The sequence below is a fragment of the Balaenoptera physalus genome, assembly GCF_965194825.1.
Source record: "Balaenoptera physalus genome assembly, chromosome: X".
Lineage (NCBI taxonomy): Eukaryota > Metazoa > Chordata > Mammalia > Artiodactyla > Balaenopteridae > Balaenoptera > Balaenoptera physalus.
In genome coordinates, this window is record NC_138903.1 from 17,844,239 (window position 1) to 17,856,700 (window position 12,462).

A 12,462-nucleotide genomic window follows, 5' to 3' on the forward strand; every position below is an offset into this window, starting at 1 on the left:
TGTAATTAATGAGGTATAAAAAGAGGACGTTGCAAAACCAAATGACTCCCTTTGTTTATACAATGTCTCCGAAAACACTGCCCAGAAGGAAACTGTCCTTTAATTTTGAATTCAAAATGCACCGTAATGAGGGAGAAAAAGGGCATTGTGGAGCTAAGTCTGGTAATGTTGGACTTCTCCAAGAAAAGACTGTTTCACCTGTGCCTAGTGATCACCCTGTATCCTTTAAATCTTTAATCAAATTTGGTACTGGCTAAGATCTATGACTGATATGAGTCTGATCTGACAAACTCTTTAGGTTAACCAAGACTTTGCATAGAAAAATTATTTTGCACTTCTTATTAACTCAGAAACATTCCTGTTTTAAGTTCTATCAATCCAATTTGATAAATGTATACTTTAGATAGAATAATTTGATAATATGAAGGATTAACAGTCATATAATTGAAATAATCTCATAAAGGGACATACATGAATTTATTTGAAACTTTATTATATAAATTTTCATTTCTTTTAAAGATTACAAAACCTGTTCTGTGACAGGAATACAAGCAATATTGTTCCAGGATTATTCATGGATACATCTGAAAGAGCTTTGATTATACATTAATAGTATGATTTGAAAACTTCCCAGATTAGTCTCTTAAGTAAAACAATTTAAAGTATTCAGTGATATTTAATCCTTTACAAGCATTTCATAATTATGGCAGCAGGGCCAAGCATCTGATGCGATTTAACCACCAATAAAAGGTACAATACATATGAACTCATGATATGGTGCCTTGGGCTTCTGGCATGCCTTACTAGAGAGAAACTAGTATAAAGTAAAATCATATATAATAGTAGAAAAATATTTGTGATTTTTTTCTTTTTTAAAAACTGTTTAAGTAGATACCCATCCCTTTCCCACCCATGGCCAAAAATGCAAAATAATTACATCCCTTAGGTGTATACCTTCCCTTTTGCTTAGGGTAAGAGTTAAGATAAACATAATACAGGTATATAATTTTAAGAGTTAAAAACTCATCACCCATAATCATTAAGGATGCTAAGGAATGGCAATACCTTGAAGCTTTCTTTAAAAATTAAAACACAAAGCCTTAGATGGTAAACTACACTTAGAGAAACGCAAACCAAAACCTTTATCCTTATGCCCTTGCTTTGTATTTAAAGGTTCTATTTTAAGTACTTGTTTGAAAAACTCAGTATACAGTTCACTCAGTACTATAGTGATAATAGGAGTAAAGATTTTCACTTCCATTAGATATTGAACTAATCTACTTAGAGAGGACTATTATAGCGACTCTCTTCTCACATACGTTTACATACATTGTACTCAAATGGTATGTGCTCTAAAGAGGTTTTCTTGAGGTTTGCACCTCTGAACTTGTCTCTAAATTTTCCTTTCCACTAATCTCTATTCAATGTCATATACTTTGCTAGTTGCTCTGGGAGAAGTCATGGACATTTAAACAGCTTATCATGCACTTCAAGGTTATATGGCAAAATAATGAGGAAAGTGCCTTAAGAGGTAGGAAGTAGGCTCTCATCCCAACCCTTGGTATGCCCTGGTATGAACAGTTAAAAGACTGGAATCAAAGTGGTAAATGTGAGACTGATAGTAATACAAGGCTTAAGAAAATTAAGTCGACTTAGTTACTAGAATTCTTTGAAAACATTCAGTCACATTGGAACCAGTTACAAGTCACTCGATCACACAGAATACAGCAGTGTCAAAAATACATAAAGCGCACTGTAGATACAAATTCTTCTTGGCCATCCATATTTAGTTATTATCATTCTGTAGATTCTTCACTAGAAAAAGTGGTTAAGCGTGGCTCTGCAGAATACCACACTCCCAAGAAAGCGAGTTTCATTCCTTCATTAACTGGTCTCCACCAATGGTCACTTGGGGAGACCAGCAAAATGTAAGCAATCTGGAGGTGAAAAGAGGACTATTTTCATTAATTGAAATAAAAATGCTGAGTTAAGTCAGCTTATCTGTGAATTAAATAAGGCTCAAAGTATACATCCAGTTTGTTAGTCACGTGGAGTTGGATCTTTCGGAAGGACAGAACTCTAGGACTGGATTGAAACCTCCTGGTTTAAGCACCAAGGTCAGCCATGGAACCCATCATATTTGTTAGTCACAGAAAGCAGACCTTTTCTGACCATTTACATTCCTGAGATATCTGTCCTAATGCCTTCATAAATCTCAAATGCTGGATACCACCATAAGAGAGAATTCTCTCAATAGTAAAGCAGCCTGAAAAATTTTAGCTCATTTATAAAGGCCAGGAAGTAGAGAAAATCAAAGCCATGTTGAAATGTGTATTGCTGACTTTCACGGTGATGCACATCTATACCAAGCCCCCAAATCTTGAACGCTTTTCTGCTCTCACCTGAGGCTGGACGTACCCCAGCCTCTTTCTTACCCAACCCATGCTGCCCATTCATGAAACCTTTCCTGGGCTGAGGGTACAGGGCACAGCTAACAGGCTAGCCCCACCTCCCATGATGTCCCCTGGTCCCAACAGCAACCACTTCTTAAAAATAGATGGGAAATGGTTGGCCTGAACCTGCTCTTTGCAGCCCAGTGTGTGTGAAATGTAGAATCTCTACTGCATACACACCACACCCTCTCCAGATACTCACTAAGTGACTTTTCCCACACGTCAGTCTCCAGCCTCACAGCATCTTGATTCTGTGCCCTGTCAAAATTATTATATTTTTGGACTTTTGGGGTTGCTTGTGAATAAATGAATCCATATCAAATCTGTTAAAGTGAAGGGTCTATTGTACTTAGAAAGAAGACATATCTGTAAATTAGGAGCTGAAATGACTTACTTATACAACAGGTTAAAAGGACAAAAAACTTACCTTAATTTAGCATCATCACTTGAAAGGGAAGATAGAAAACACATGGTAGTGTAATCCATATTTTCCAGTATATGCTTGGTAACGTTAAGTCTACCATTCTGGATATTATTTCGGATTATAAGCTAAGAGGAGGTTTGTAAAAGTGGCCTGATAGTTTAGTTCCTTCTTTCATATTGAAATATCTTTCAGATTGAAATAAAACCTCCTGGGAGAAGCCCTGGTAACCAGCAGCACTAACTGGGAAATCGCCTCACTACCACAACTATAGGGGCCAGGAGGAACTGGACTTGGAGAAATTAATGAAAAGGTTATCCCAGCACAAGCGTTACATTTAGAGCACATTGTTGGCCCAGTTTGTCTGCTCTGTCAAAGGCAATAGGAACACCAGAATCACAGATGAAATAAATTATACTCATGAACTGCTTTTTAGGCAGAAAGCCTTCAGTTTTGTGAACATATAACTTGCTTTTCTCCAATAAAACTGGCAGCTGTACTAGGCAAAGAAGGCATTCATATACCAGTAGAGGACTGCCCCAAGAAATATATAGTTTTTGAACAGCTCAGTTTGTGGTCGAGTGATAATACGAGGGGAAGGCAGCACGGTGTTATGAGGGAAAAAAACTGAAAGGGAAGTTAAGGATTCTAGTCTTTGCTTTGGGTCTCAGGTTCTTTACCTGCAATATGAGAAAGTTGGACTAGATAATTTAAAAGCATTTACACATTTACTTCTGGTTCTAAAAGACGATGATGGGCAATACACCTAAGCACTTATGGAATAGTGTTAGTGTCAAAAATCTGAAAAATGTTATCTTTTTTCTGCCTAGAGTTACATTAACATTTTAAAAGTGACAAGAATTTGGGATGACCATGGATGGTTGGGAACACTTAATAGAGGAGAAAGAAAAACAAAGCTTTCTTTCCAGGCACTGGAAGCAGCTGTTAATAATTAGCATCCATATACTCAAGAATATTTAAAAACTTTCTCCATCTAGATCTTCTGAAATCCCTCCTCCTATACATTTTTTATTTAGAAGATAAACTTATATTTGCTTTCTACGCAATAATCATTTTGTCACTTGGGCAAAAGGCATGATAGATTTTCTCTTTTCCTTTAATTGCACAGAGGAGAAATTAAAGAATAACAAGTGGCTTCCAAGATATTTAGATAAACCATGCTTTCTTGGCTTTGTACTCTCAGGGGAAGATTTAAAGCTTCTGGCAGGAAAAAAGATTTCTGATGTAAATGGCTTAGTACATGACTAGGAAAGATCTGTTCAGGCACAATCTTGATGAGATAAGTTAAATCACCTTTTCCTTGCTCATATGTTTTTCATATTACATGCTGATGTATGCTAGGTAGCTTGGCAAAGATACAGGTAATAATGGATGCAGAAGTTTCTTTAATGATATTGTGGAAACTAACAAATTAGATGTAGATAATGAATACTCTAATCTAAGCAGATCCAGTGACCATTATGAAAACTGATCATTTCTGATGTTAAAGAAAGCATTATATGAAACTAAGACAACACTGTAAATCAACTATACTCCAATAAAAATTTTAAAAAAAAGAAAAGAAAGCATTATATGGCTATAAATCATCAGGAGGAATTCAGAAAACACTCAATGCCGAACATTCACTTAGCCTACCTCAGCTATGATTGTTTGATCAAGAATGTTTTATTCCCTAGAATAAGAAAGTTTAAATCCAATTTCATAGAGAGGCCTGTGGCCTTTATTACATTCAAATTAGTGTTTAATATAGAGCATCTTAATGGGATAGAATTCATTATGATTTATTTTCCCCCAAAAAGCATACTTTTCCTGCAGGTATACAAGAACAGGTATCCTGTTATTCATGTGCTAAATTCTGCAATTTGATCTATTTAAACATGAAATATTCAATGGGACTTCAATGACCTGTTGCTAAATTTTCCTTCGCCAATCTCTTCACCATGCCTCTTAAAGGCCTTTGATGTATATTGGGAAAAATCCCAAATTTATGTCAACTACTAAGAATGGATACTATTTAAGATTAAAAGTGCAAGGACTACTTCCTTAATTAAGGAAAAAAGACCCTAAGGAGTTGCAAAGTATATGGACTAACTTCACAGGTGTACTCGATGTCATACCACACACATATGATAACTTTGTTTACCATAACAGCTCTCTAGGTTAGCCTGACAGAGCACCTGACTTTAAGAAACAAACGAACGAACCAGTGAAACAGACATGGGGAGAGATATGTACATTTTGGAAGTATTACATTCAACGGCTGTTCTACAATCTGGCCATTTTTAGGGCTGTCCAACAATACTGTTAATCCAGGTGAACTATTTAACCAGATTTAATAGTCAATTGATTAATAATAGATTCCAAGTTAAACAAGGCATGTATACATTAAAGAAAGCAGTACAGAAATGTACTGTATATGAACTGTTTACAAAAACATACAAAATGTTGGATGGCACAAGGGATACAGTGCTAATATAAACGGATTGTTTAAGCTAAGTGCTTAACATAAACTGTCCATCCCTATAACTAACAAAGAATATTTAAGGGACATGAAATATTTTCTATAAAAATAATGCTATGTGGTGTAGAGTACTTTATTCAGTGTATTTTTAGGTGGTATTCATATGTTCATTATTCTTCTTGTTGATTCAGTGAATATATCCTCATCATGTTTCCATTTGCAATTCATCCGAAGCTCCAGGAAAATCTAACTTGCTAACAATCATCTAAAGTGAGAAGAGACGGAAGCGGGAGCAGCAGCAGGAGCAGCAGCATTGTGGGTACCAGCTGGGACAGTGTGTGCTTGCAGGTGTCTCTCAGGTGTGTGCTACCTGTCGCCAGAACTTGTGCTATCAGCTTACACCATGGTACCAAATATCTCACTGAGGTCACTTCACAGGGCTGTAGAGGTGATTTTTTTAATACCTCTCCGCTGAGCAAGAGTAGAGCGGCCTACTGGTTCCAAAACTGGTGACTGATTACGGTTTAAAGCAGAGTATGTAGCTGCCATGGCACCCTGAAAACAGGAAAGAAAGGTCACAAATAATGACAATGGGTAGTCACCTGTACACAGAATATGAAATGATTTTTTCCCAGATATTTTCTTCATATGCAAATTTATATAGATTTTGTTAGGCTCATAATGAAAATAACCACACAGGTCAAATCCTCTGCTTTAACTAAAACTGAAGAGGCCAATGTGGGAGGTTGAAATTATCGATGAGAGAGGACAGGGGTGGGCTCATAACAAGCAGTCCTTACTTTTCTCAGGACTATTAAATTTGTTTTTCCTTTGCAATCCTTTACCATGAGAGTCAGCAAGGCATGCTGTTTTAGAATTTGTATTTTGCCACTGCTGACAACCTCAAGGAGTCTGCTTTGGGTTGTGCGTAAGAAAGACAAGTACATAGAAAAGTTAGGAAATCCATAAAGTTTATCTGACTGATAAATTCAGAAGTCGTTCCTGAACTGGTTTTATTATGCTATTTTGGCATGCCTTGACCTTTTCTTTTCTAAATCACCCACTATAAGAGAATCCCACGCAAGAACTGGATGCAGGTTGAGAGGCAAAGTGAAAGGGCAAGGTGCTGTGGTACGGAGAGGGCGTCTCATAGTCTCTCCTGGAGGACACGTGGCACACAGTGCCCAAATGGTCCGCTCACCTTGACTAGATGCGGTGCGTCCTGTCTGTTTAGTTGGTATTGCGGCAGTTGGTCCCAGTGGACGATCCAAGGATGTCTGAGCACAAGGGCAGCAGTCAGTCTCTGATGAGGGTCCACATGAAGCATCTTTGACACCAGGTCCTATAATGGGAAAAAGAATAATAAAATAAACTTAAACCTTTGTTTTTCTATAGCACCTGATACCGTTGAGTATTCTGCCTTGGCTTCTATGACACTATTTTTTCCCACTAGCAGACCTTTGGGTGCAAAGCAATTTGGTCAATATGACAATTTGTTTAAAAAAAAAAAAAGCAGGGGCTTCCCTGGTGGCGCAGTGGTTGAGAATCTGCCTGCCAATACAGGGGACACGGGTTCGAGCCCTGGTCTGGGAAGATCCCACATGCCGCGGAGCAACTAGGCCCGTGAGCCACAACTACTGAGCCTGCGCGTCTGGAGCCTGTGCTCCGCAACAAGAGAGGCCACGATAGTGAGAGGCCCGCGCACCGCGATGAAGAGTGGCCCCCCGCTTGCCACAACTAGAGAAAGCCCTCGCACAGAAACGAAGACCCAACACAGCCAAACATAAATAAATAAATAAATAAAAGAACGTGAATTTCTAAAAAAAAAGAAAAGCAAAAACTTAGGTCTTTGTTTTCTCCTCCCTGAGTAACAGTAATTTTGGTGTATTACAAAGGGTAAATTTACCACATTTTATGTATCTTTAAGGACTTTGGCTCTTTTTTCCCTCAGATATTCTGAGTTTTCTACATTTTTGTGGGTTTATTTCTAAGTAATTTTCAGCTACTTAAGACTTTTTTGTGCTATTGGTAATGCTGAAAAGCAGTACATAACTGTCCAATAACAGGAATTAACTGGAGGGCTCTAAATGCTCCCCTCAAAGATTACAGAGTTATTTTTATTTTTTTTCTACTTCCCAATTTTGTGGGTATTCACCATATTACATTATACTTGTAATCACAGGTCTTAACTGGACAAATTAGCAAAAGTTATTAGTAATCACATGGCATTCATAAGATAGGCTACGAGTTGGATGCAATTTTTTGTGCTCCATTTGTATCTCATCCTCACCTGCCTTGCACTCAAAAAAGCATAATAAAATGCAAGTGAATGAGAACCAAATTACAAAAATTATAGAGATAACCTCGACTTGCTTTAACTTACTAAAAAAAGCAGGCAGTGTGTAAACTCTGATACTTTCTACGGTAACATTACTTGATATGCCTGACAACCGATCATGACAAAGTTTGTGGTGGACTCCAATGGATAAGAACTACTACTTCACAGAGTGACCTTGAAAAAGGAAAATCTGATCACTACAATGCTTAGTATTTTTCAACAGTTCCCCAATACTTAGAGTAAACCCCAAATCTTGAGCATGATCGACAAAGCCTTCCATAATTGGGGTTCATCGGCTACCCTCTCACGTGTACCCTGTACTAGTCATACCAAACTCCTTGAACTGCCCTGGAGGCATTCTGCCATTCCCATGCCATCAGGACCACGCATGGGCTGATCCCTCAGCCTGGGATGGACTACATCCTTCTGCTTCCCAAAGCTGCCTGGCGAATCCCTTCATTGCTTTTGGAAAGCTTTCCCTGAAATCTTTCTGATCAAGCATCATCCGTGAACTTCTTTAGCATAGAAAACAGAGCCTTGTAACAGCACATGTGACACTGTACTGTATATTTTTGGCTATCTCCCAACTAGACTGTGAGCTCTCTGAGATCAGGAATTCCATCTGAGTCACATTTTTATCCCTGGAGCCTTCACTTACTAAGCGCATTGTAGGTGCTCAATACATGAATTAAAAAGTAAACAAGTACCCAGAAAAATGAATTATCTGGTTTAAAAAATTTTATTGTTAAACAAGGGGAAAGGCTAACATATCATTTTAAATACAGTTACAAAACTAAATATTATCTACACAGACATTAAGCTGGTCAACTGAGGCTTCATCTCTATGCCAAAAGTATCTATAAAAATTTCTGACATACCCTATTTACTAATGCAATCACCTCAACTCAAGCATCCACCTCTAAGAAAAATGAGCAAGCACTTTTTACCAATATGTATCTTCCTCATCTCCTCTATGTTTTACTTATTTTGAAATGAAAAACTTTGCTCTTCTTTTTAAAAAATTTTCTCTAAATAAAGTGAAACTAGAGCAGAGTTAGAAAGCAAATCAGCGTTATTCAGGGGATGGCAGGTCTTCCAGCGAGAAAGGCTTTCCAAATAGATTTCAAGCAGACATATAAAACTAAATTACTGTCTACTGTGAGAAAGATTGACCCCTTGCTTCATAATATGGACCAAAAATAGAACATGGTGTAGTTATTCTAGGGAACAAGGGCTTTGGAATCAGCTATTTATTTTGGAGCATCCACATGTGCCTGGTGTATAACTGAGGATAAGTTCACACTAAAATTCTGGGCCTTGGTTTCCTACTGTGAAATGGTGATACTACCACCTATGTTACAGGGTTGTTAACAGGACTAAATGGGATAATTTAGGTAAAGTGCAGTGTGAGGCACAGAGGAGACACACAAATCATGAAGACCACCACCATTATTATTCATCATGTTCATCAGTAAAAAGTAGCTTGAGATATATAGATAATAAAGCCAAACCAATATATTCTGGGAAAGAAACAAAATTAGTGGTCAATTTTTGAGTTCGAGTTATTTGGTAACATCATTTCAATACAACTTTATAAACAGGTTTCTAACTGATATTATTTTTTCTCACTAGAGATTATGAAAAATTATTTTCTCAAAAGCTTTTAATAGGAAGCCATACTTACCTTTGCTGTGTCTGAAACAGAATTCCAGTAGCCACCACTGAGTGAGAATTTTCCACTTCCTATCCGTGCCAGTATTTCCTCTGGTGTATCATCAGGGCCATTTGCAAATGGAGTGTAACTAATTTATAATAGAATTAAAATGCTAATGAATAAAACTTCTTTTTTGGTTGGTAATTTTTATATTTATTTGCAGTATCCAAAAGTACTCTAAGTAGTTCATTTAATGTAATACTTTATTAAAACCTCCTAAAGTAAAAAAATATCAACAACATGAAGCTTCATAAAGCACCAGGTCAAGATATAAGTTATGAAATATTAATTTAGATTTAAGATACAATAATATATATGAGATATGACACATTATAGAATAAAATATTTAAAACAGTATATGTTTATGACATAACTAGACCACAAAAAAGATATGGAAAAAAATCAACTTATGACCTCAAGACGTTAATAATAGTGCACTATAGAAAACAGTAATGATACAGCTATAAATGTGAGAGAGAGAGAGAGAGAGAGAGAGAGAGAGAGAGAGATAGGATTGTATTATTAAACAAGATGAGAAAATATGGAAAGATATTACAACATAGAGATTAGAAAAATAAACCTAGATAATTTAAACAAAATATTGATAAATAAATGCTTACAACATACGGTACATACTCACCCAGTGAGCATTGTATAGAGGAGGACACCAAGACTCCATATATCACAAGCAGCATCATAGCCTTGTCGTTTTAAAACCTAGAAAAAGTAAAAATTAGTATTAACACATTGCTGTTTATTATATAGATTTGGATAGGCTGTGAACTGAATTATATCTCCTAAATCAATGCATACAAGAAAAACAGAACATGATTAACAAACAAGGCAATACAGTAATCCTATTCTAGAACCTTCTACTACTAATAATTCATATATATAAATTTAAATTTTTTTTGGCATTTTAAATCTTTTTTTAAAATTAATTTATTTTATTTATTTTATTTTTGGCTGCATTGGGTCTTCGTTGCTGCAAGCAGGCTTTTCTCTGGTTGCAGCGAGTGGGGGCTACTCTTTGTTGAGGTGTGCAGACTTCTCATTGTGGTGGTTTCTCTTGTTGGGAGCACGGGCTCTAGGCGCACGGGCTTCAGTAGCTGTGGCACACGGGCTCAGTAGTTGTGGCTCGTGGGCTCTAGAGCTCAGGCTCAGTAGTTGTGGCGCACAGGCTTAGTTGCTCCGCGGCATGTGGGATCTTCCCTGACCAGGGCTCAAACCCGTGTCCCCTGCATTGGCAGGCGAATTCCTAGCCACTGTGCCACCAGGGAAGCCCCCGGCATTTTAAAGCTTATAACTTTATTTCTTTCTTGGTGAACTAACAACTGCTTGGGACTCTGGCCATGGACCTATGTCAGACACGTTCATAGGTGAGAATTGTATAAATTTAAATTTTGATATTCAAATTAATTTACTGAATGCTGCTGTGGCACACAGTGGACCATAAAAACAAATTGAAGGTAAATTTCTTATTTAAATGTATTTATATTTTGTATGGGGCTGCAGAAACGATTAACATAAAACAATTAAGAAAACATATAACTAAGTATAAATGGTATAGTGCAAAACTGTCCTTTTATATATATATAATTTGATTTACTCAAGCATTTAATAATCACTGACTATTATCAGGCATAAACCGTGACAAATACATTGTGACCACCTAGAGGGGTGGGACAGGGAGGGTGGGAGGGAGACGCAAGAGGGAGGAGATATGGGGATATATGTATATGTATAGCTGATTCACTTTGTTATACAGCAGAAACTAACACACCATTGTAAAGCAATTATACTCCAATAAAGAAAAAAAAACTGTGACAAATACAAAACAACTGTTTTCCTTAAGAAAATCAGAATCTGGCAAAGGAAATAAACATATACGTAGTTAACAATTCAACATGATAAGTATTCTAACAAAACTATATGTCTAAAGGATATGAGTACAAAGATGAGGAAGCAATTCATTCTTGATATGGGGAGAGAGGGAAAGCTAGGAGGCAGCCTGCTTGTATTGGGCCTATAAGTAAGAATTCAGGAGGCAAAGTGAAGAGGTGGAGGAGGGCAGAGGACACTCAAAGGGCAGAGGCAAGAGAGCAGAGCCTGCTTAGCGCCAGGCAAGTTCAGTGTGGCCAGATTTCCAGACAGGGGATACTAGAGAGACTGAAGGGCTTTTTTTTTTTTTTTGCTGCCCCGTGCAGCATGTGGGATCCTAGTTCCCCGACCAGGGATCGAACCCACGCCCCCTGCATTGGAAGCGCGGACTGCTAACCACTGGACCGCCAGGGAAGTCCCTGAGGGGCTTTTTAAAAGGCTGTTAAAATTATTTATTTATTTGGCCGCGCCACACGGCTTGCGGGATCTTAGTTCCCCGACTAGGGATCGAACCTGGGCCCCAGCAGTGAAAGCGCTGAGTCCTAACCACTGGACCGCTAGGGAATTCCCTGAAGAGCTTTTTATAAAAAACTTGTTAAGTAATCTAGATTTTTTCCCCTGCAGGCAATCAGATGTTATTGAAGCATTAAAGAGGAAAATAAAATAAGTGGATGTGTATACCAGAAAGATAACTCAAGGCATAGAGGAAATGCTGGCAAGAAGAGAGAATGGAGACAGGCCACCTCATAGGAGGCAATTTGTAGCAAACTAAGTGAAAGGCTGTGAGGATCTGTACTAAGGCAGGACATAAAGGGGAAAAGACACAAAGATAAAATGGGAAGGACTTAGTAAAGATTGGATGTATAGGGCTTCCCTGGTGGCGCAGTGGTTAAGAATCCGCCTGCCAACGCAGGGGACACAGGTTCGAGCCCTGGTCCGGGAAGATCCCACATGCCGCAGAGCAACTAAGCCCATGTGCCACAACTACTGAGCCTGCGCTCTAGAGCCCGCGAGCCACAACTACTGAGCCCGTGTGCCACAACTACTAAGCCTGCGCTCTAGAGCCCATGCTCCGCAACAAGAAGAGCCACCGCAATGAGAAGCTCGCGCACCGCAACGAAGCGTAGCCCCCGCTCTCCGCAACTAGAGAAAGCCCACGCACAGCAACAAAGG

At 38.1% G+C, this 12,462-nt stretch overlaps 1 protein-coding gene across 6 annotated transcripts in view; it reads right to left on the reverse strand.

The window, feature by feature from the left end:
- Positions 1-472: 472 nt before the first annotated feature.
- The window catches only part of RPS6KA3 (ribosomal protein S6 kinase A3), a 108,609-nt gene continuing 96,619 nt past the window's right edge, over positions 473-12,462 (reverse strand). For all 6 annotated transcript variants that reach the window (XM_082447082.1, XM_082447078.1, XM_082447079.1 and 3 more), the window contains 4 exons: positions 10,049-10,125; positions 9,379-9,496; positions 6,558-6,698; positions 473-5,911 (listed from right to left, as the gene is read on the reverse strand). In XM_082447082.1, coding sequence (XP_082303208.1) covers positions 5,789-5,911; positions 6,558-6,698; positions 9,379-9,496; positions 10,049-10,125 — 459 coding nt within the window. In that variant the 3' untranslated portion in view covers positions 473-5,788. The remainder of the gene's footprint in view (positions 5,912-6,557; positions 6,699-9,378; positions 9,497-10,048; positions 10,126-12,462) is intronic.